Source organism: Arvicola amphibius, chromosome 12 (assembly GCF_903992535.2).
Source record: "Arvicola amphibius chromosome 12, mArvAmp1.2, whole genome shotgun sequence".
NCBI lineage: Eukaryota > Metazoa > Chordata > Mammalia > Rodentia > Cricetidae > Arvicola > Arvicola amphibius.
The window spans coordinates 14,891,558-14,916,681 of NC_052058.2; the positions used below are offsets into that span (position 1 = coordinate 14,891,558).

At 37.3% G+C, this 25,124-nt stretch overlaps 1 protein-coding gene across 3 annotated transcripts in view; it reads right to left on the reverse strand.

The window, feature by feature from the left end:
* Nucleotides 1-25,124, reverse strand: part of Cdc42bpa (CDC42 binding protein kinase alpha) — a 234,611-nt gene that overhangs the window by 114,012 nt on the left and 95,475 nt on the right. For all 3 annotated transcript variants that reach the window (XM_038349025.1, XM_038349027.1, XM_038349026.1), the window contains exon 5: nucleotides 14,041-14,189. In XM_038349025.1, the coding sequence (XP_038204953.1) occupies nucleotides 14,041-14,189 (149 nt within the window). The remainder of the gene's footprint in view (nucleotides 1-14,040; nucleotides 14,190-25,124) is intronic.

The window sequence follows — 25,124 nt, forward strand, 5'->3', positions numbered from 1 at the left end:
TGTAAGACAGCATCATGGGAGCACAACTGCTGCACGTGTTAAGGGACCGAGCCACAAACTTGATATTCTTGTCTCTACAACACTCCACCAAAGGGGTTCATAAATATGTCTAACTGATTTTTTAAAATTCACATCAGGGGCTGAATTTGTGGCTCAGTAGTATAGCATTTGTCTTCCAGACATGCTACAACATTTGGTTTACAAGAATACTTGAAATATGATTATCTAGTACTTGGTACATATGGAAAGAAGGAAAATAGAATAAATGTATTAGCAAAAAAATGTAAAAACTAGAGGCAGTTATACAAATAGACTTTTTCTTTTCTTTTCTTTTCTTTTCTTTTCTTTTCTTTTCTTTTCTTTTCTTTTCTTTTTTAGCTCACAGGGCCCTAGAATCCAACCGCAGCACTGAAAATAACTACACACACACACACAAAAAAAAAATGAGTGAATTAATTCAGTATTTTGGTCTCAAGCTATGGATCAGCAGTGGAAACCCCTGGATCTATCCCTGGAACAGAAAAGAAAATCAGGCAACTAGATTCTATTTCAAAACCTCTCAACTAATCAACAAAGTACAAAGCTCCAAAATGATCAGAATAATTTCATATTTTAATCCCAAATTAATAAATAATTTTCTTGTATTAAATATATGCTAGGAGCAGACTGACTAAAATGAAAGGGGAAGAATGAACGATGAGATTAAAACCACCGCGGGTGACTAAATAAAACATTCCACATTCCACAAGAACCAATTAAACAATTCCAATATGAATAACAGTGGTAATACTACATATTACATACAAATCTCTTCCCCTCTCATCCTTGCATCCCCTTGTCTCTACCATTAAAAATCTTCATGGGTAGTTAAGACACATTCTTCCCCATGGCCCACCCCCCACTACTAAAAACAGAAAAAAATAAAGGTACAACAATTAACAGGCAAAAACTCAAAAGTGAATGTGAGAAAAGACAGAACAAGATGAAAGAGAGACCCTGGAACATTCAGCCCTAAATGGGATAGCTCCATCAAATCCCTCTTTTCAGGATTCAGGGAACCCTGGCAGAAGAGGAAGCAGAAAAAGTGTAAGAGCCAGAGGGGATGAAGGATACCAGGAAAACAAGCCCCTATAATTCAGTGGTTCTCAAGCTGTGGGTCATGACCTTTGGGGGTGTCAAATGATCCATTCACAGGGATCACCTAAGACCACTGGAAAACACAGATATTTATTTACATTATAATTTATAATAGTAGCAAAATTACAGTTATGAAGTAGCAACAAAATAATTTCATGGTTGGGGTCAGCACAACATGAGGTGTGCATCAGGAAGGTTGAGAACCACTGCTCTAAACCAACATGATCAAAGCTCATATGAAATCACAGACTGAAGCAGCATGCACAAGGCCTACACCAGGTCCTTTGGTTATATACTAAGGCTTCCAATTTAGTGCTTTTTATCAGATTCCTGAATGTGTAAACATGTGTCTGTTTCTTGTGCCTTTTCCTGAGCTTTTTTCTTTCTGTTTGTTTATTTTGTCCAATTCCAAAGTGTTAGCTTTTGTTTTACCTTATTGCATTTTATTTTATTACCATCCCTTTAAAAAACTGCTTTCTAAAGAGAAACAGAAAGAGTGGATCCAGATAGGGAGAAACTAGGAGGAATAGAGGAAGGAGAAACCAAATCAGGATATATAACATGAGGGGGGAAAATCTATTTTCAATAAAAAGAAAAAAGATAAAATTGTCACCATAATTTTATAAATTGGAAAACCAATATGCACTAAGTAATATAGAGAAAAACATTAAATACAGTTGTGTATAAAGTTGAAGAAAGTGAGTAAACCAGCATAATACATCATTTGATTTACGTGAATACTAGAAATGTGATTATCTAGTATTGAAAAAAATCCAAGTATTAGCAAAGAAATGTGAAAATTAAAGGCAGCTACAAAAACACCGCATTTTTTGGCTCAGCAATAAAGAGGATTTACAAAGTCTTAAGAAGCATGAGTGGCAGATCAGTGAGAGCAGACCTGAGGAAAAGCAGTGCTAGATTAAGAGCCAGTCATCGGCCAGCTTAGCAGAGTCCCTAGGAGTACTTATAAACTGTTTTAAAATATCTGAAATTAGATGTCATGATACCAGATGCACGGGAATAAACAGTAGAAGGACAAAGCTTTAAAGAAACTAGATATGAGTGTCACCACAGAGCAAGCTTAAGAGAAAGGAACTACTTTTCTTTTCTTTCTTTTTGACAGTAGTAATAAGTTTATTACAAGAATAATAAAATAATAAGAACTTCCACTGGGTTATGTCCTCTGCAAATGTTAGGATACAGTGGATGGTTTTCTAGGTAGTCTATGGGTTAGTATGGGGAAATTGAATCCTAAAGATTTGTGGTCATTTAATGTCTCAGTTCCTCAGCTCCCCATCTTCATCCTTTCCTTACTTCTAGAACTTTCTGCCCTACAACTGTCTTCCTTAAGCTCTAACCTCTCCTTTTGCTTGCTTCGCTTTACTTCTGGATATTTTTCTTCTTTTATAGCCTAGGCTAGCTCAGCATTGCAATTCCTCCTGCTTCAGCCTCTATACAATGCTGGGATTATAGAGCTATACCACATGTTGTTTTTCTTTATTAATAGGGTCTTACTCTATAGTCTTGTCTAGCATGATACTTACTGCACAGACCAGGCAGCCCTTAAACTAATAGCAATCCTCCTGCCTCAGCATTATGAGTGCTAGAATCACAGGTAGGAGCCATTAAAGAAGAACCTAAGAGAGACATACATGGATCCACCTAAGAAGGGGAAAAAAAGGACAAGATCTCCTGAGTAAATTGGGAGCGTGGAGGATGGGGGAAGAGTGGAAGGGAAGGAAGGAGGGGGAGTGGGGAAAATGTATAGCACATTCCTACCCAAACAATTAAAATGAGAAGGATTTTAAAAATGGACATGTGAGGACTTTTAAATATAATCATTTTTACTCGTTATTTGTACATATTTATGGAATATGGTGAGATATTTTATTCATATATATGTATATGTGTATATATATAAATATAAATATATATATTTTATATATATGAATCTCCTTGAGAGTAGCAGATAGCTTCTTCCCAATCCTCATCTTTTTCTTGGAACAACCCATATGTACTGAATAGCTGATGTGGAAAGACAAAGATCCAACAATTTTGAACAAGTTAACAATGACTCAGAAGGGCACAAACCCTCAGAACTGCAAGCAGTGGTGCCTGCAGCTTTGGATTACAATTGTCTGATTTCTTTTCTCACCCAATCCTGGTCCTCTGCCTCCCTTCCATGGGTGCTAACTCCTAATGAAACTCTCATAACACATATGACCTCAGTGTCTGCTCCTGGAGAATACAATAACTCGTAAGTGCAACAACAGGATGTCAAATTATATTTTTTGTTTTAAGAAGCAAAAACAACATCTGGCATTCAGATCGACCCTGAGCCAGTGACATCTTGCAATAACGGGGCAGCTGGCCAACCAGATCCCAAGCACTGTCAACCAAAGAGGGAAAGGTAAGCTAAAGCAAGACATCAGTCACAACCTTTACAGTCCATGAAAAGTAAGAGAAGTGCTTAGAAAAGATGACACTCTCCCTTACCCTCACAAATGCATTATTCCAGTTTCTCTGATTTGAATATAAATCTAGCCAGTCATCTACAAAGTTTCTAAAATCATTAACTTTCCTTATTAGTGAAAACCAAATAATACTGCTGGGCTTACAAGAACAGTATCATGGCTAAGGACACCCCAGCCCAATGTGCCAGGCTTAACTATCTCAGAAGAGCATTATTTTATTTTTTTAATTTAATTTAATTAATTTATTTATTTTAGCAATAGGTCATTTTGACCTCTTTATTTTTATTTCTCTCAGTTTCACACACAAATCTAATGATATAGGGCTAGGATCCATATAATAGACAACATGTGGCATTTGTCATTTATGGTGTGTGTGTGACCTCAATGTGTTATTTTCTGGCTCAATTCATTAACTGCAATTGTAATTCATTTTTTCACAGTTGAATAAATGTCCACTGTATATATGTACCACATTTTCACTATCCATTCATTAGTTGATGGACAACTTACTTGTTTCCATTTTCTGTTGTGAAGAGCAGCAAGAAGCAAGAGTAAACAAGTGGACTGAGCTCCCAAGGTCCTGATGAGGAGCAGAAGGAGCGAGAACATGAGGGAGAAAGTCAGGAACGAGAGGGGTGTGTTCACTCATGGAGATGGTGGGACAGAACTAATGGGAGATCACCAACTCCAGTTGGAATGGGACTGATGGATCATGCGACCAAACCCGTCTCTCTGAATGTGGCCAACAGCGGGGGCTGACTGAGAAGCAAAGGACAATGGCTCTGGGCTCTGATTCTTCTGCATGGACGGGCTCTGTGGGAGCCTTCTCAGCTTGGTCGATCACCTTCCTGGACCTGGGGGGAGTTGGGAGGACCTTGGTCTTAGCATAGAGTGGGGAACCCTGATGGCTCCTTGGCCTTGAGAGGGAGGGAAGGGAGGTATGGGTGGAGGGGAGGGGAGGGAAGGGGGAGAAGGAGGGGAGGGAGGGGGGAGGAGGAGGGAAGGAGATGGAAATTTTTAAATATAAAAAAAATAAACCATGAGGAAAAAAAAAAAAACAGTATCTCTTTAGTAGGATACAGCGTCCTCTGGTTATTTACCCAAAAGATGTGTACCTGATCATACGGTGTGGTGGTTTGAATATGAATGGCGCCACAGGCTTATATATTTGAGTGCATGGTCATCAAGGAATGGCATGGCTTGAGAAGAATTAGCAAAACAAAGGACGCGCATATGGGAAGATTTCAGGTAGGAAGGAGTGATGACAGGGATGGGGTGAAAGAGGGTGCGGCTCACAGTGACTGGAGTGTCTTACACGTGTAATGAACTGGTCCAGGATCAACTTTAATCAATAAATATAAAACTTAAAATGTTTAATAATAAGAGAAAAAAGATAAAGATAAAAATATTGACAAACCCTTGGTAAAATTAACCAAATGAAGACAAAGAATATTCAAATTAATAAAATTTACAGGTGTACACCAAGAGAACATTAAAGCTATTAAAGAAATTCAGAAAGTCTTCAGGAAATACTCTGTGAAGCTAAACCTAAAACAGACTGATTTCTAGACACATGCAAAGCACTGAAGTTTAACCAAAAAAATATCAGCAACTAGAAACAGCCCATCACAAGCAAAGAAACAAGACTACACCTCCTAATTCTTCTCAAGAGCACTATTTTAAAACAACATAATTATTACTTATAACTGGTACACATCTTTATTTTATAACAGGGAAATATTTTAAAGCATTTAACTGCAATGATATATTGAAAGGGAGACAGAAGCATGATTATACCTGTTAATAATGAAATATGAATTTGTCAGTATTAGTTAACCTACATACAAAGAAGTAATTATTAACTCTAACTAACCATTAAATTAATTACAGAGGTCATTTAATTCCATACATAGGCCTCAAGCCAGACAGCATGATCAGAACGCTGTGTAGGCACTGTATTGATGTCTAAGCTAAGACCTGTATTTCTCTTTCCCAGACGCATCCTGACAACCTCGCCTACATTTGTTTAATATAGTTTGGAAGAGTGCACTTTCAAAAGAATATGCTTATTTTTACTTTTTGGTCACACTATACTTCTCCTTTATATACAACGTGTTTTAAAAATCATACTGAATTATAATATACCTGGACTAAATATTAAAATTATGTCTTAATTTTGCTAAAACTATTATTGTATTCTTAGTAAAGGGGATAAATCTACACAGATAAAATTATGTACTCTTTCAGCTTTAAGTTGCAAAGTATTTACAATATGTAATGGTAATGATTTTTCAAATACCAAGCAGATAACTGGCCAATACTCTCTAAAAACCCATGCTAAAGAAGGCAAGATCTACCCAAAACATTGAAAAGGCTTGACCCACATGTATTCTTCATGAACTTCTAAGGGACAAAGGATAAAACCTTCTTTGTAGTTTACTATAGGGTATTTCTCTCAAAAAATCCTATTAAAACAGCACTGACCTATTTCTTGTGATCTATAGTTGTGATTTACTCTAAATTAATGGCATTATCTAACATTATTAAAATCAAGGAGAGAAGATTAATAAAAATTAAAATTGTGTGTCATGAATATGGAAAAATCATATAAGGAGAAAATGTGAGTATATAGAAATCCACCAATAAGCTAAGTCTGGTTTTTAGTTTGGGATTAAGAATGCATTTTTTAAAAAAATCATTACATTTTAAGACTTTATACAAGACATTACCTAAGAAGTGTAGTAGTAGTGGTGGCAGTGGTAGTAGCAGTAGCAGTAGTAATAATAAACAGGAACATGAAACCATTAAGTTTCCCCATATCTGTTCAATCACCTTCAGAAAGAAATTTTATCAACAAAAAGATACTACAATAATAGTAGTAGACAGACACATGAAACCATTCAGTTTCTCCAAATCTGTTCAATTCACCTTCAGAAACAGATTTTTACCGACAAAAAGACACTATGTTGTTGCCCTAAGGATCTTAACCCATTTGAGAAGCCTGGTCTTCTTGTGAGACTCCTAACAGTAGGAGTGGGGGCTGTCCCTAACTCTTGTGCCTGCTTTTGGGATCCCTTTTCTCCCTACTGGGCTGCCTCCTCCAGTCTTAATAGGAGGGAACATGCCTAGTCTTATTGCAACTGTATATGCCATGTTTGGTTGGGAGGTAGGTGAAGCTGTGAGGGGAAGAGGGAAGAGAAACTATGGTCAGGATGTAATATATGAGAGAAGAAAACAAAAACAAAAACAATAAAAAGATCTTAACCTGTTCTGAAACTTGGGTTTTCCACATGAAAAAAATTTAAAGATGCTTTCTTTCTTCCATTGTATACTTTTAGCTCCTTTGTCGAAAATCAGGTGTTCATAGGTTTGTGGGTTAAAATCTGGGTCTTCTATTCGATTCCATTGGTAAACATCTCTGTTATTGTGCCAATACCAAGCTGTTTTCAATAATGTAGCTCATTTGAAGTCAGGGATGGTAATGCCTCCAGAAGTACCTTTATTGTATAGGATTGTTTTGGCTATCCTCGGTTTTTTGTTTTTCCATATAAAGTTGATTATTGTTCTCTCAAGGTCTGTGAAAAACTGTGTTGGGATTTTTATGGGGATTGCATTGAATCTATAGATTGCTTTTGGTAGAATTGCCATTTTTACTATGTTGATCCTCCCAATCCAAAAGCAAGGGATATCCTTCCATTTTCTGGTATCCTCTTCAATTTCTTTCTTCAAAGACTTAAAGTTCTTGTCAAATAGATCTTTCATTTCCTTCGTTAGAGTTACCCCAAGATATTTTATGCTATTTGTGGCTATCGTGAAAGGTGATGCTTCTCTGATTTCCTTCTCTGCTTCTTTATCCTTTGTGTATAGAAGGGCATCTGAATTTTTGGAGTTGATCTTGTATCCTGCCACGTTACTAAAGGTGTCTTTGGTAGAGTTTTTGGGGTCACTTATGTACACTATCATATCATCTGCAAATAACAAATGAGCAAGGAAGTCAGGACCGCGAGTGGTGCGCCCACCCACTGAGACAGTGGGGCTGATCTACTGGGAGCTCACCACGGCTAGCTAAACTGGGACTGATATAGCATGTGATCAAACTGGACTCTCTGAACATGGCTGACAAGGAGGGCTGACTGAGAAGCCAAGGACAATGGCACTGGGTTTTGATCCTGCTGCATGTACTGGCCTTGTGGGAGCCTAGTCTGTTTTGATGCTCACCTTCCTAGACCTGGATGGAGGGGGGAGGACCTTGGACTTCCAACAGGGCAGGGAACCTTGACTGCTCTTTGGACTGGTAAGGGAGGGGGAGGGGTGGGGGAAGGAGGAGAGAAATGGAAGGAGGGGAAGAGGTGGAAATTTTTAATTAAAAATAAAAAAAATTTAAACAAGAAAAAAGAAAAGATAAACATTAAAAAGGAAGCATGGAAATGTGTACATTGAAATGGGATGTTCCCCCAGGTGAAATTTATTTTAAAATTTATTTATTATTGCTATTGGGGCAGCATATGTATTCCATGGATTCTATGTAAAAGTCAAAGGACAGCTGTCTTAAATGAGTTCCCTCCTTAAACCATGGTTGCCATGGATTCAACTCAGGGGGAGACAAGTCCTTTTATCTACTAAGCCATCCAACTAGTATTCATTTCTAAACAAGTTTCTCTAGAAGTCTTTATTTTAGCTACATGTATACATATGTGCATGTGGGTATGAACATTTGAGTGCCTGTGACTGTGGAGGCCAAAAGAGGTCATGGGAATCACCTAGAGCTGAAGTTATAGGAGAATGTCAGCCGCCTACCATGGGTGCTAGGATCTGTACTAAGGTCCTCTGTCAAACATACGCTTAACTACTGAACCATGTTTCTAGCCCCTCAAATACAATGTCTTAATCACTATGAGTATTCCTTTTCATATCTTGGCATCAATTTTTTTTTTTTACTTTAAGTACCTTAATCAATTATAAAAAAGGAAAGTGGGGAGAACAAGGGAAGAAGGAGACAGCATGAATGGGAGAAAGGAAAGGGAGATCAGACTTAATTATCAGGAAATATAGTCTAATAAATATTCAAAGTAGTAATGACTGATATAACCCTATGTGATATACACAATTCATGGTCTAAATAACAAGTTCACATCAAGTGTTCCTAAATATGATTTGACAAAAGGGATGTCATGTTGCAGTGACCTCCTAATCCCTTGAAAACTCGAAACTCAATCTAGAAGAGGAAATCCTCAGGGACACATATTAACCTCTAACCACTAGGCACAAAAGACGAAAACTCAGTCTATGCATTACCAACTACAGACTGGATAAACAGTGTCTTGATTATACAACCTTGCCTCAGTCACCTGTACTCTCCCAGGGATTTTCAGGTGCAGTGAAGTGGGTCTACTTTCTATCACAGGATGAGCATTTAGTGTTCTCTTTAAATATGAACTTCATGTCCTTCAGGCAGTACCAGGTGTTTTCAGTTGGTACTGGATATTTTCAATAGGTACTATGTACTAGGAACTAGGATTTTCAGTAAAAAAAAAAAAGTTATTCAATAATAAAAAATGTTATTCATTTGATCCTGGAACTTCTATTAGATGTCTTACCATCCCATGACCCTGCCAACTTCTCTAGGAGCCCACGTATTTGGGGTTTTCTCCTATTTCAACTCTATTTTCTAACACTTCTGATAACTTTTCTTTAAATATATCATCATAATTTTACTGTGTAAAGTTTTACTGCATGAAGATCCCTTTCCTACAACACAATGTGTTTCACGCGAGTCACACATCTCCCATCTCTTGGATGGTTATTCATGGTTATTCAGGGGAAGGACAGATTTTCTCTTGCTTTAGTTAACCTTTCCCTCCAGCTTCTTTTCTTCCATTATTTATTTTGGCATAAACTGATCATCTTATTTTTATTGCTAGGGACTGGACTTGGGTCCGTCACTTTATCACTGAGTTACATACACATCCCTTAGATTTAATCTTCTCTTTTATTAAGATCTTAATTGATTTATTTTGTAATTCTTGAAACAGGCAGCACTTTATTCTCTAAAAAAGAACGGGTGCACCAAAGAGGCTGAGCAAAACAGTATGAAAAGAAATGGGACTTTAAAAGAATGTAAAATAAAGGGTTCTGGAAACTGGAAATCCACAATCAGGGCGTTGACTATTTTCCAGCTGGATTCTAAAATGGCAGGAAAAAAAAAGATCTTGCAACTAAATCTTACTGGTTCTCTACCAAAGACCAAGATCCATGGCTATTTACTTATATTTAGGAATTAGGGTACTAGGATTATGAGATGCTTTATATGGCTGACTAACCTGATTTAGTTGTTTCCTTGGGATACGAAACTCACTTATTTTTCATTCAGAATTCCACAGAAAAAGTATCTTCCAATCTTTTGCCCAGAGAGCAAAAGCCCAAGCTTGGAGCCCAATAAAAAGAGAAACAAGGCAGCTGACATCCTCTTCCACCATAACCTTTGGTACCCTTTCCAATTTGGCTTCTGAATCCTTCCCATATAACCCTAAAAGTCTGTGAGCCCTTATTTTCTATGTGTCCTGACAAGATGTACCAAGATCATTCTGTCTAATTCCTGGAGCAGGACAGACAAAAAGGGGTGGGGGGGGGCAATGGGAAGGGGAAAGAGTCCTTTTCCTGGATCTAGATTCTCTTTCTTTTTAAGAGTCAAGAAACTATATAAGTCTGAATTCTAGCGCTGTACCTCAGTGGTGGAGCATTTATTTACCTAACATGCTCAAATGTGCAGCACTGTTATCTCTGCCAGTTCTAGGAAACAAGGCAAGAACAGGAACCAGGGTAAGTAAGAGTGTAGTCACTGACCTATACACAGTATCAGCTATTAAAATTCTGGTGCTAGAATCGATGCTATGATTATCTATATAAATTAAATATGAGATGTTAGAAAATATCACAAAATTCCTGATCTTTCCTCCTGGTCATCTAAAATTAGTGTACGATAGCCAAATACAATGTTTTAACCAGACCAACTTGAACGGGTTCCTCTGGTCTTCTGGTTGGATTCTTTGTCTCTGACAAATGGCACTGTAGCTGACAATCTGAACAGCAATACTTTGTTGATTTTAGTTAACAGGATTAGAAACAATGGTGCTTTTTCAATCTGAAATCAGCATTTATGTTGCCATGATCCAACATTTGGCAGAAAGTTTACTCAACATGAATCAGACCACATGATGCTGTTAAGTCATTAAACTCTACTCCAAAATTCTGTCTCAGCAAAGAGATGACTGAAAAGAAAGGGTACACCCTTAAAATATAACTGACTGACTATTCAGTAAACCACAGAGAGGCTGCCACACATGTTTTAAGCTCAGGACTAACGTATATCCATGCCAAAGTCTAAACTGAGTTAACAGATTAATGAAAAAAATTATGATTGCCAAAATAGTATGTTAATAAATACAAGGGGGAAATAACCAATTTGCTAAAAGCACAAGAAAAGATAGATATATTTCCTATGTGTTCAAGTGATGACTTTAACATTCAAATGATAAAAGAGAATCTGGAGATGACTTAGCAGGTAAAGGCTCCTGGCACAAGCCTAACCACCTGGAGTTCAATCCCAATGACCCGCATGGCAGAGAGAACCAATGTTGTCTGCTGTCCTCCATTCATATGCCACAGTGTGGACTGTCTGTCTGTCTGTCTCTCTTTCTGTCTGTCTCTCTCTCTCTGTCTCTCTATCTCTCCCCCCCACACACTCACACACATTTTAATATGAATAAATTTAATATAAATAAAATGTAATAAGAATGTTTTTAAAATAAAACGATAAAATATAGGCCTAAGGAGATGGCTCAGTCAGTAAAGTCCTGCTTTGTAAGCATGGAAACTTGAACTCAATCTCTAGAATCCACTTAAAAAGCCTAGAGTTCAGGCATGTGCTTGTAACTCCAGCAATGGTGAGACAGGAAACTGTAGATAGAGCGGCGGGGCTGCGTCCCGCCACCAGGCTAGCTTTATCCCAAACAATTACACGGAAACTGTATTCATTTAAACACTGTCTGGCCCATTAGTTTCAGCCTCTTATTGGCTAATTTTCACATCTTGCTTTAATTCAAGTAATCTAGTAATTTAGTAATCTGTGTAGCACCACGAGGTGGTTGCTTACCAGGAGATCTTAACCTGCGTCCATCTCGGAGAAGAGAGGCATGGCGACTCCTATGGCGACTGCCTTAAGCATCACCTCACTCCCAGCATCCTGTTCTGTCTACTCCACCCACCTATGTTCTGACCTATTAGGCCAAGCAGTTTCTTTATTAATTAACCAATGAAAGTCCTCCATCAGGAAACAGAGACAGGAGTATTCCTGGAAGCTTGCAGGCCAGCTATTCTAGCCTACTTAACCAATGAGAGACTGTCTCAAACAAAAGGTGAAAGTCACCTAATACATGACACCCAAGGTATTCCTCTGACCTTCACACCCTCATAATCAGTCTACATGTGTACTACCACCTACTGTGAATACACACACACACCAAATAAATAATGATAAAATGTAATAGTAAACTTTAGTGGTCTTTCTCTGTATATATCTTCATTTCTTTGGCCCGTTTCCCTTAACTAAAGTATTTTAATTTTTTAAAATATCTTCCTTCTGACATGGACATGGCTTCTTCCTACAGGTCTTCCAGAGTCATTTGTTTAACTACTGTTCATTCTACATCTCCACAATGTTTAGGAACATGGTTTTTGCATGTTCTACTTTTACTATCACTCAATTAAATTCTATCATTAGTTCCACCTTCAAAGTAGCTCTTCAAAAAGAGGGCATATTTCCTCTACTTCCATCACATATCTAACCCAAGAGAGTAGTTAAAATACTAGGGAAAAAGTATAGACTGACAAGCTTCCAACAAGAGTGAACTTATAAAATCTAAAAGAACAATTGAAATGAGAAAAACATATGTTGAACTTGAATACAGCCATGAAACGGTAATGAATGGTACTTTATTAGATGCCAAGGTCTGTAGCATGATATTTAGCAGTCTCATGATAAAGACCCTTCTTTGGTAGCACATGCTTAGCATCCCAGCACTTGAAAATCTGATGCAGGGGCACTGGGTTCCAGGCCAGTCTTAGATACATACACATTGTGAGAGCCCATCTCAAAATAAATAAATAAGTAAATGAATGAATAAAGTCTAACTTTCAAAACTGCAGTGGTTCTTCCCTATCGCAGCAGTAGCCCTTCACTACTCCTAGCAACTCCCTCTTTCTCCTACTCTGCATTGCCCGGGGAAGACTCGTTTCCTGGAAACCTGATGAGATTCTACTTTGTTTTAAACCACTAAAAGTTCTTCAATAGTTTATTACTCTTTTAAAAAAAATCCTATATAAAAATCATTTTCTAAATAGGCTAACTTTTTTATCCAATAATAAATGGTATGTAATATATATCTATATAAAATGCAACTCATAAGGAAAAAAACAAGCTCTAGTTGTTTTGTTTGAGACAGCGTCTTGTGTAGCTCAGCTGGCCTCTAACACATTCCATACAAAAGCAGATCTTGAACTCCACATCCTCTTGCCTCTTCTTCTCAAGGGCTACAACTGCAGTTTTATACCACCATGCCCAGCTCATATAGAAAAATGCATAAGAGATGAATTGTCTGTCAGTTTATAAGATCACACCATAAACTAAACTATCAGTGTCTTTTAAACAAAAAATATCCTTTTGTATCTGTGTAATTCTTTAAAGTCTTTTCTTGTGTATGTGTATATATATGAGTGTGTACATGTGAGTACATGTGCCTATGAGGTCAGAGGTCAATTTAGGGTCTCTTCCGCAATCACTCTCCACCTTATTTTCTAAGATAAGGTCTCTCAATAAACCTGAGTTCATTGATTTGGCTAGACTCTCTGGCCAGCCAGTTGTTTCTAGGGATCTTCATTCCTTAACCCTGGTTAGTACACACTGTCATGTCCTGATTTTACATGGCAATGGGAATCAAACTCAGGGCCTCATCCTTGCTATTTCCCCAGTCCAAGTCTTTCCTTGAGAAAAATAAAATATATAACAAGTCTATAATTTATGGCCTAGAATTCTATCAGTGTATAAGAACCAGCTATAAGAAAACTGACTGTTGCATACTCCTTTTGGGAAGAACATTATATGGAAATTCAGTCATGCATATGTTCAAAGCTTTCCACAAAAACACTGACTAGAAGTGGACATATATAGAGAAAAATCTATGTACATGGACATACAAGTAGACACATCAGTTCAATAATGCAGGTAAATAGTAACAGTAAAAACAAAACCTCAAAATAAACTGTTTGCAGATGAGGTGTAACTAAGACCATAATTAATAATTTGGCAGCAACAGAGCTGTTTCTAGACATAATATCATAACAGCCAGATGGAATAACAGATTGGGTAACTTACCTGTGTACATAGTGGAGCTGATGAACTGAGTCAATGGCTATCACCATCTCAGCCAAGTAAAACCGAGCCATGTCTTCAGGTAATCTATCTTCAAATTTGCTGAGCAGAGTAAGTAAATCCCCACCAACATAATAATCCATAACCAGATACTGTGAACAAAAATAAAATGTACTTAGTAAATATTATGGTAAAAATAAATATATTTACTGTATTCTGTAGTCAACTAGGACTACGCTGAATATTTATGAAGGTTAATTACTTGTGTGGTTAACTCACCTTTAAGTATATAAAATAATTATCATTAATAATAGTAAGACGTCTAGATTTTATAAGCAATAAAGCAAAATTTTAAAGCTTAGTATAAAAGACAAAATTACAATTTTTGTTGCTTTTGTCCTTTGCCAAGAAAATAACAGTATCACTCACTTCCAGAATAGATTTTTCTCAAATATACATAAAGCATACTCAGATGTGTGTGTGTGTGTGTGTGTGTGTGTGTGTGTTTATGTACCAAAGATGGAGAAGGGAATATAAATGAGAATGTTCACCAGACTCTCTGAATTAGATGACAGATGAGGTTATATATTTTGCTACATTTTAGATTGTTTTTAAATATTTATTACTTATACATGTTCATATGAATATGTACCACTTGGTATACCTTGATATTACAATGATTTTATTTTTTCTGAAGGTTTACTTACTTTTATTTTGAGTACAAATGAGTGCCTGCATATATGTCTTTGTACCACAGTGTGCCTAGTTCTTATGGACATCAGAAGAGGGTGCTGGATCTCCTGGAGCTGGAGTTACTGGTGGTTGTAAGCCACCATGTGAATGCTGGAAACAAAAAACAAGTCCTCTGCAAAAGCAGCAGATGCTCTTAACCACTAAGCATCTCTCCAGCTCAATGATAATTTTACTAAAAGATGAAAATATTTCAAAGATATCACTGAGCTGATTTTATGCTTTAAATTTGGATTTAAAAATTCATTTATTCTGATACTTGCATGCATCTCAGAAAAACTAATTTTTTATATTTAAAGCCTTGTAATTAGGGAAATTATATTTCAAGTACTGATCTAAAACTTACTTGAAGTATTTATGAGGCCTAATATATAACTAACTCTACCAGGAAGCTTATAACAAGTTAATACAATGTAATAAAATTCTACAATATTATCAAGTTACAAGAAATGGAGTTATACAGAAGAGACTTTTATCTCTTAATTTAAAAGAACTTCAATGAGAAGTGTAGCAAGAAAAGATTTTAAGGTACAAAAAATGTGCAATTAAAATAAACTCTATATATTTATGTATAGAAAGTCATACAATATAACTCATTTCTTCAGTATATATTTACTGAGTGCCACTTGGAATTATTATGTACCAAACACTGCATATATGCCCATGGGTTAAAGAGATGGAAGGCCCTACATCAAGGGCTTTTTCTTTGACAGGGTACTCAAATCTTATTATACCAGACTCATAAAATATATAAAAATATCATACACACTGAATTGCTAAAAAATATTATTTCAATTTTATTGATGGTCAATATTAAAAATGAGGTTTCCTAAGCTATCTATCTTTTAAGAACCAATATCTACATAATATTCTATGCTTCCTTTTATTACATAAACCCCAACCCTATTCCCTCCTAAACTGTCAATGTGCTTTACTTAATTTCTTCAGTGATAAAGACAGAATAAAAACTGACAAATATGCAAGTACTCCTACATTTTCTTTCTTCCTAAATTGAATTCACAGTCTTCCTTTCCTTTGCTCTCAGGAGTAAATTAGCTACTAACACATTGAAAAAAAAAGAGGAAATCCACAAAACTCTTGAGAAAAACAGATCAAAATGAACCACACCTTCAATGACAGTTTGTCATTAGAGAGACAAGATACTGAATCACACTGATTAACTGAAAGTCATTCTTTGCATCTAATTCAACAGATTGAATTTAATCACCAAGGTCTTTTGGCGCCTACTATTTACTAACTCTGTATCTAATCTATTCCTATCCCTATCCATCAACAGCATCCTAATTCAGATCACTGCCTCTCTGTGGTATTTACTACTGCAGACTTAAGATAACATGGGTAGATTTCCACAACAATAGAAAACTGAACCCAGAGCTAGAAGAACAATAAATGCATTCACCAATTCTATAAACAATTTTAAGAATACCTACTGTGTGGTAATATCATACTTATCCAATGAAGGTACAACCAAAGAGTAAGACTATACCTTCAGAGAATTTATACTCTACACAGAAACACAAATTCATGATCAATCTTGGAGCATCATAAATATTCTGGCAGGAATAAATATAGGGGATTTCTTTAAGCTCTTAAATAATTCAGCCAGACATAGTGGCCCGGGTCAGTAATCCCACTACTGAAGTAGCTGAGGCAAGAGGATCACAAGACAAAGGCAGCCTGAGGAATTTAACAAGATCATTGCAATCTTCAAAAACTATTTAAAGATCTAGAGATATAGCTTTGTAGCAGAGCTTTACCTAGCATGCATGAGGCACCAAGTTCATTCCCCAGTGCCAGGAGTATAGGAACAATAAAAAAGAATCCAACTTTAGAATTTGGTTCACTGATTTTCTAAAACTTATTTTTGTCAGGATATAAAGACTATTTCCTAATTATCTAAACTGAGTTGGTAAGTCTATTGGAACTCTCTTATTTAGACAAAAGGGGGAGATGCTATGGGAACTCCTTTAGTCAATAACCTTTAAGATGCTGGCCCATTTTGGGCGTGGTCCCATGTACTATAAATGTAGACAAAAAGTGTGCATGGGTCCCTTGGCTGCTGAATTCTATTCCAGCTCCCCGTTTACACAGATCATGGCTTTTTCTGTCAGTCTACCTCTAAGTAAGAAAAAAAAAAAAACAAATTTTATTATACTCCATTCTGGGCTAGTGTGGGACTATTTTATTTTAAGGTGCAACAAAATGTCAGCTGAACAACTGGGGCAAACATGCATGGCCTGCCAGCCACTTTGGGTCCTTGTATGCCCAACTGGGGTTAGGAGGAAAGTAGCTGAGAGCACGCCTGCTGCTCAGCACCCCTGCCTGGGAAAGCAGCCAGATCAGGTTGGCTAGGCGTGCACAGGCAGGAAAGCATGGCAGATTCCCACTGCCACATACAGAGATATTACCAGGCCATGCAATGCACTGCAGGGCAAATTTAGCTTTTACTCAGACAAAAAAGGGTTTATCTGCTCCACGGCGCTTCCCAGAGTTGAGGTGGTGAGCACGGCTCCTACCCGGTGGTCCTAGAGCTGGCTGTAAAGGTACCTCTGGGATACTGAAGGGCTGAGAGAGGTGGAACCAGCATCCAGGGCCATTGTAACCACACTACTTCCCATTTTAAAATTCTCCTTGTCAGAAAAGGATTTCAGATACACAATAGAACAGATTCAGACATAAAAGACCTCTAAACGAGACACAGTGTGTTCAAAACATGTACATTGGCTTGGGAGAGAGAGGAAAAGAGTACAGACAATTAAAAAAATTAAGAAGTCTTTAAAAAGATAGTAAAGGTAATAAAAAGTACATACAGACATAGATTAAAGGAATAAAAGTAATTTTTAAAAGCCATGTTAAGACGGAAAATATACAGTGTCTGAATTATGTATACTATTGTGCTTTCTTTGAAGTTTTTGACTACAGAGAGACATTTGATTGTGGGGGCCGCTAAGCTAAACCAATGTATATATTCTAAAGGTATCTTGACTTCAAAATTTGAGTCTAAGGATATGTTGCTTTGGAAAGAGGTTCTGCTTTTGTTTCCACAGAAGATGAAAACCTGTGGATTCCTTCCAGGCTAATATGGGTTGATCAAATAAGACTCCTGAAGTGGCCTAGGTGGTCCAACATCCACAACAGCTTCAGGACTGATGACTGAGAGGGAGTAAGCACAAAGGATACCCCACAGAAGACCTGATTAACAGTGTTCCCAATCAGCAGGAACTAATCTAAAAAACTATGCCCAAATTCCCAAATACTGTTTATAAATGGTTCAATGGTCATAGTCAATCTCATTCAAAAAAGGGGGAGGAGAAGATATGATATAGAGATGAGTATTTTACATTGGTATGGATTTGGTATATTGTTACAAACTTAAGATCAATTTGGTACACTGTGTATATGTATTTTTGCTCTTTTTAATGGTATTAAGTTTGTGTAAGTCATTTAAAATGCAATGTATAATTAAAAATTATAGATTAATAGGTAGTCATCTATAATAGTCAAACTTGTCGTGTTAGACAGGTTTTCTAGCTATACAGAGATAGATTTCCGATGGATAAATATTCTTCAAACCATTCAAAGATATACAGAATATGGCATTTAAAGTATTTTGTTAACTTAGACTTTTTCATTACAATGAGACACATCTCCTGGCATCACCAATCAGCTTCAAGAGGATGATGGGCATCGAACAGGCTGCTTATGGAGTTTGCTAGCCATTTGGGCACGAAATTGCTCTTGCCTGGACTGCTTTATGGTATGCTGTGTAAACTGGACATACAGAAAAATTACTGCTGAACTTGCCAGAAGAAGGTAAGATGGTCCTTTAGGGTTCCTGCTTCATGAAAGAATCTGCCAGACATTTTGCAGGACATAGAAGAAAGCAACTGATTAACTCTGCCATTACAAGGAAGAACAGATCTTCAAATTTCTTCCTTCATAGAAAAAGTCTGCCAGATAATATGAGCCTGTAGGCTGAAGATGGATGCCCCAACATTACAGAAGATCTTTGGGTGACTGTCCAGGAAGTAAGATGTCTCTGTCAATTTTAGATGTTTGGAAGTTGCTTACAATGTACTTCTTGTTTACTTAGGTAATGTAATATCCTTCTGGTGTCTTTGGTGGAGGTGAGGACAGATAGTTACAGTTTTGCTTAGTTATAACAAAGGATAATTTAAATATGAAACTTTAGACTGATAAATATCAAAACTGTAATTCTTGCTTGATAACTATTTTGTATTGTAATTTTACTATGTTAAAGTTAAAATCTTCCTTTTTATTTAGACAGAAAAAGAGAGATGATATGGAATTCCCCTCAGTATGAAATGGATATGTTTTATTACCCCTGGTTAATAAAGAAGCTATTTCAGCCAATGGCTTAATAAAGCCAGGAGGGAAATCTGAACAAATATATATAGAGAGAGTAGAAGTCAAGGAGACGCCATGTAGCTGCTGAGGGAGAAAGATGCTAGCCACCAGTGAGAACCTTACCAGTAGGCCACAACCTCATGGCAATTCACAGATTAATAGAAATGGGTTAATTTAAGATGGTGCGGGACAATTGTCTGTATTCTGTCAATCATGTTTTAAATAAATGATTCAGACTCTCTGTGTGATTTCTTTGGAGATGAACGGCTGCGGGAACTGGGAAGGATAGAAACCCCAACAAGCCCATCCCCACCATGTTACAGAATGGCGCCCAACGTGAGGCTGTATCCACAGAAAGCCTGAGAAAGCTTGGGAAAGAATAGAGTGAAGCATGTTTTCTTGGCAGCAGCAATTTCTCGGGTCAGCTTTGCTTGCTAGAGGTAAACAAGCACTCTCATTTAAGAGAGACTTCCTAACTCAGCTTTAGCTGCAAAACCTTGCAGCTCTTTAAGAGGTCCAGCAACAAAACATTTAAACAGTGTTGATGAAAAGCTGAACACATGCTTTCTGGTTTTCAGTGATAGCAGGAAAAAAGCTGTGCCGTTTAAAAATGCCAGCTTTCTGGGCCATCCTGCCAGGGCAAACTCTTGACTCTTTCTGGTAGGCAGCTGACTACGAAGCATTTGAGTGTGGTCTGTGAGAAGACTGCTGCAGCTTGCTTGCTGGCAGGGACCTTGTACCTCCACCATGAGGCTGGAATCGGAGAAAGCTAAGGAATGGACTGGATCTAGCTGTCAAAGCCACGGCATTAATCATACCCATATTGCTTGGTAAACTAAAGACTCATGTGGTGAGAAGAAGAGAGATCTATAGTAAAGAGAGATTCAAAGACGAAGAAAACCCCTAAATGGTTTACACTGTGTTAAAAATATATGCAGGCTTGGAAAAAAAGGTTAAATTCCTTAAAATAAAAAGGAAAGAGAGTAGTTGGGTATGGTGGTACACACCTTTAATCCCAACACTTGGGAGGCAGAGGTAGACAGACCTCTGAGTTCAAGGTGTGGTGGCACATGCCTTTAATCACAGTACTTGGGAGGCAGAGACAGGAGGATCTCTGTGAGTTCAAAGACAGCCTGGTCTATGGAGGGAATTCCAGGACAGCCAAAGATACACAGAGAACCTGTCTCAAAAAGCCAAAAGTTAAAAGTAAAAATAAAAGAAACAGAGGTTAAAATAAAGCCACATAAAGATAAAAAAATACACAGAGAATCTTGATACTGTATGTTATTATGCTCTCTTTGAATTGTTTGAATGCTGAGGAAGGAGAAACAGCTGTTAAAAGATATTTGCTTATAAATACTGCTGAATTATTCCAAGAAAAGTATTTTGAAAATACCTTGACTTCAAAATTGAAGTCAAAAGGTATGTTACTTTGGAGAAGAGATTTTGCTTTTGTTTCACAGGAAATGAAAGACTGTGGATTCATTCTGAATTAAGAAAAATCAGGTTCGATCAAGGAAGACCACCTGAGAAATCTTTGGTAGGAACAGATGGCCCAAATGTCTGAGTTCTATATCCAGAACAGATTCAAGACTGCTGCCTGAGATGATCAAGACTCACAGTATACTTCAGTCAGGACTTGATTGTAACTCTAAATTTTCTTTAGGTCCCCATAAGATTATCAGCACCCCCCAACTAGCGGGAAGTAGCTTGGAATACTATGCATACATTCCCCAAAAATGGACTATGGATATTTTCTTTGTTAAAAAAAAAAAAGAGGGAGAAGTGGCACGGGAGAATTGTCTGTATTCTATCAATCATGTTTTAAATAAATGCTGATTGGCCAGGCAGGAAGTATAAGCGGGTTAACCAGACAGGAAGTAGAGGTGGGGCAATGAGAACAGGAGAATGCTGGGAAGGAGGAATCCCATTCCTCAGCACTCCTGCCCTGACCACCAAAGAAGCAAGATGTGACCTGCCCTGCTGAGAAAGGGGCTAACATAGATAATAATGAGCTAATATAGGTTATAAGAGCTAATATGAAGCCTGAGCTAATGGGCCAATCAGTTTATAAGTAATTCAGACTCTCTGTGTGATTTCTTTGTGGCTGAATTGGCTACGGGAACAAGGCAGGATAGAAACCCCAACAAGCCCAGCCCTACCATGTTACATTAAGATGTAAGAGTTAGCTAGAAATATTCATAAGCTACTGGCCAAACAGTGTTGTAATTACTATAGTTTCTGTGTGATTATTCATGTCAGGGTGGCTGGGAAACAAGCAAGCAGTCTTCACCTACAATTGTCTTTCAATCAGTTGAGATGTGCCTTCATCATACTTGAAGATCACAAAATATATTTGTTCCTGGGTACTATTTTTGCTGGGGTTGCCTATATTTGTGCCAATATTGTTTTATCATTCTGAATAATTTCTCAGTAAAATTAAGTGTCTCAGAGGACAGGTCTTATACTCATGAACTACCCTAAAAATATCATCCAATATGATAAAACTTTCTTTAAACTCATTCAAATAGCATAAACCAAGGTTACACAATCCTAAAATAGAGGAAGAAAGAGAATAACCCTCTAAGTGAACAGCACTTCCCAACTGTTTATAAGACAAACAATCCAATGAAATTAGGACGAGGATATTAACAGATATTTACAGTTGCCATCAGCCAAGCAACACATGCCCAACCGCAGCAATATGTCAGAAAATGAAAAACAAAGCAGCAACAAGATACATGTGTAACTACACTTTGGGAAAGTCGGAGCAAAACTACCTTCACATCAACATACACCAGAGTGCTTTGGAAAAGTCATTTTACAGGATCAAAGCTTTAATTATGGAGCTGAGGATATAAATCAGTCAATAAAGTGCTTGCCTAGCATGCACTAAGGCCTGGATTCTGTCCCTAGCACTGCACAAACTGGGCAGGACAACAGACAATCATAACTCCAGCACTCATGAGGGAGAAGCAGGAGGATCAAAAGTACAATGTAATGTTCAGACTACACAACAGGCTAGAGGCCAGCCTAAATAAATAATGAAGAGTGCTATTTGATCTAACATTACTCATTTGAGCAACCTAATTAAACCATTATTTCAGCCAGGGGTGATAGAACATACATGTAATAACCCCCTGAGATAGCTGAGACTGGAGGATAACAAATTCTTTGTTGTAAAGAGAGCGCTTATTGGTTCCTGGCTGCCCAGCCCCGAAATAATCACATGTAGTGGGAAGCGGCGGGGCTGCATCCCGCCACCCGGCCGCCAGCTAGCTTTACACCCGAAATAATTACACGGAAACTGTATTCTTTTAAAACACTGCCTGGCCCATAGTTTTAGCCTCTTATTGGCTAATTCTCACATCTTCCTTTAACCCATATTTTAGTAATCTGTGTAGCACCATGAGGTGTGGCTTACCAGGAGAGATCTTAACCTGCGTCCATATCAGAGAGGAGAAGCATGGAGACTTCCTGAAGCGTCTCCCCAACTCTTTTTCAGAATTCTGTTCTGTCTACTCTGCCTACCTAATTTTTTGTTCTCTTAAAGGGCCAAGGCAGTTTTCTTTATTAATTAACCAATGAAAGTAACATAGACAGATAACTCTCCTCCATCAATCACACAGAAACCATATTAATTTAATCACTGCCTGGATCATTAGCTCTAATTTCTTATTGGCTCTTACATCTTAACCCTTTCTAGTAATCTGTATATCACCACGAGGTCGTGGCCTACCAGCAAAGTTTCAGCACATCTATCTCTGGCAGCAGCTCTATGGCATCTACATTCCTTCTCCCAGTATTCAGTCCAGTTTCCTCCCACCCCCAGCTACCTAAGTTCTGCCCTATCAACAGGCCAAGGCAGTTTCTTTATTCATTAACCAATAGAAGAAACACATAGACAGAAGGACCTCCCACACCAATTCAAGGCTATCCCAGACTTACAGCAAAACCTTATCACAAAAAGTCCACTATTTAAGGAAGCAGTAAGCTACAGGCTCGGTGAGAACTATATTTCTGGCTGCTGATACAACTCAACAGTTATAACATCCACAAGTCAGTCTCTAACATCCACAGGGCCCGTAGGTTCAAGCCTACATAGTATTAAAAGGAAACAATGCTAAAACATCTGAAAATATAAAATACAACCACTATACAAATGCAAGAGGCTAAGACAAAAGTATTAAGGATGAAAGACCAGTTTGAGTTACACAGTAAATTTAGGTCTGGCCCTGAATATACAAGATCCTATTTCAAAGTAATTTATAAATAAATTATAACTCAAGAAATTAAAGTTTCAACATTTTCCATTTTTTTCTTCAAGCATAAAATAAACAGGAAATGATGAGTAAGAACATATGAGAAAAGGTAAATTTCACTGATATATAATATTCAGACATAAGGATTTCATGTGTCAGTATTTGATGTAGCAGCTTTGAACATAATGAATATTCTTTAAAAAGTTTTTATCCATATGTTTGTATGAATAGGAAATGTAGCATACATTAAACTGTGCATCTTCTGTTTAAGTACATAAAAGGCACTCAATGTAACTTTATATTTTTTACAGTATGTATATAGTAATATCTAGGAGAGTTGAAACTGAAAATCCAAAATTATTTACCACAAATTTTATATAGCAGTAAAAATGTTTGGTTACTTTAAAAAAGAACAGTTAAAAGTTACTTTGCAAAATAAATATATTTAATACAATTTCTGTTTTGGTATCAAAACTAGATTTGTCTACATCCTTAAATTGTTTTACTATTGCAAAACAACTCTGAGATACAATCTAACACTTGCCAGAATGGCCAAGATCAAAAACACTGATGACAGCTTATGCTGGAGAGGATGTGGGGTAAAGGGAACACTCCTTCATTGCTGGTGGGAGTATAAACTTGTACAACCACATTAGAAATCTGTATGGCAGTTTCTCAGAAAATTAGGAATCAATCTACCTCAAGACCCAGCAATACCACTTTTGGGTATATACCCAAAGGATGCTCAATCATACAACAAGGACATTTGCTCAACTGTGTTCATAGTATCATTATATGTAATAGCCAGAACAAGAAAACAACCTAGATGTCCCTCAACCAAAAATATGGATAAGGAAAATGTGGTATACTCACACAATGGAATTCTACTCAGTGATGAGAAATAATAACATCCTAAAATTTGCAGGAAAATGGATGGAATTAAAAAAATAAAATATACAGAGTGAGGTAACCCAGAACCAGAAGACAAATATAGTTTGTATTCACTCACAAATGGATATTAGACATAAAGCAAAGAAAAACCAATCTACAATTCACAACCCCAGAGAACCTAGACAAAAAAGAGGCCCCTAAGAGAAACATATATGGATCCACTTACGAAGGAGAGAAAGACAAGATCTCCTGAGTAAATTGGGAGCAGAGTAGGCAGGAAGAGGGTAGAAGGAGAGAGAAGAAGAAAGGGTAATGAGGAAAATGTACAGCTTAATAAGAACAATTAAAAATCAGTTCTGTTTTCTAATACCCTTTAAAGAATTATTTTATTCATTTATAAGTATACATATGCCTTGACTTTATGTATGTGAACCCCAGGTGTTCAGGTGCCCATGGAGGTCAAAAAACAGCATATATCCCCTAGAACTGGAGTTCCAGGCAGTTGTGAGCTGCCCAGTGTAGGTGGTAGGAACTGAACTCAGGTCTTTTTTTAAGAACATCAAGTGCTCTTAACTGCTAATCAGTTGCTTCAGCTTTGCAGGCAAATGGATGGAGCTGGAAAACATCATTTGAGTGAGGTAATCAGACCCAGAAAGACAATTATTACATGTACTCACTCATAAGTGTTTTTTTTAACATAAAGCAAAGAAAACTAGCCCACAAATCACAGTCCCAGAGAACCTAGACAACAATGAGGACCCTAAAGGGGACATACATAGATCTAAACTACATGGG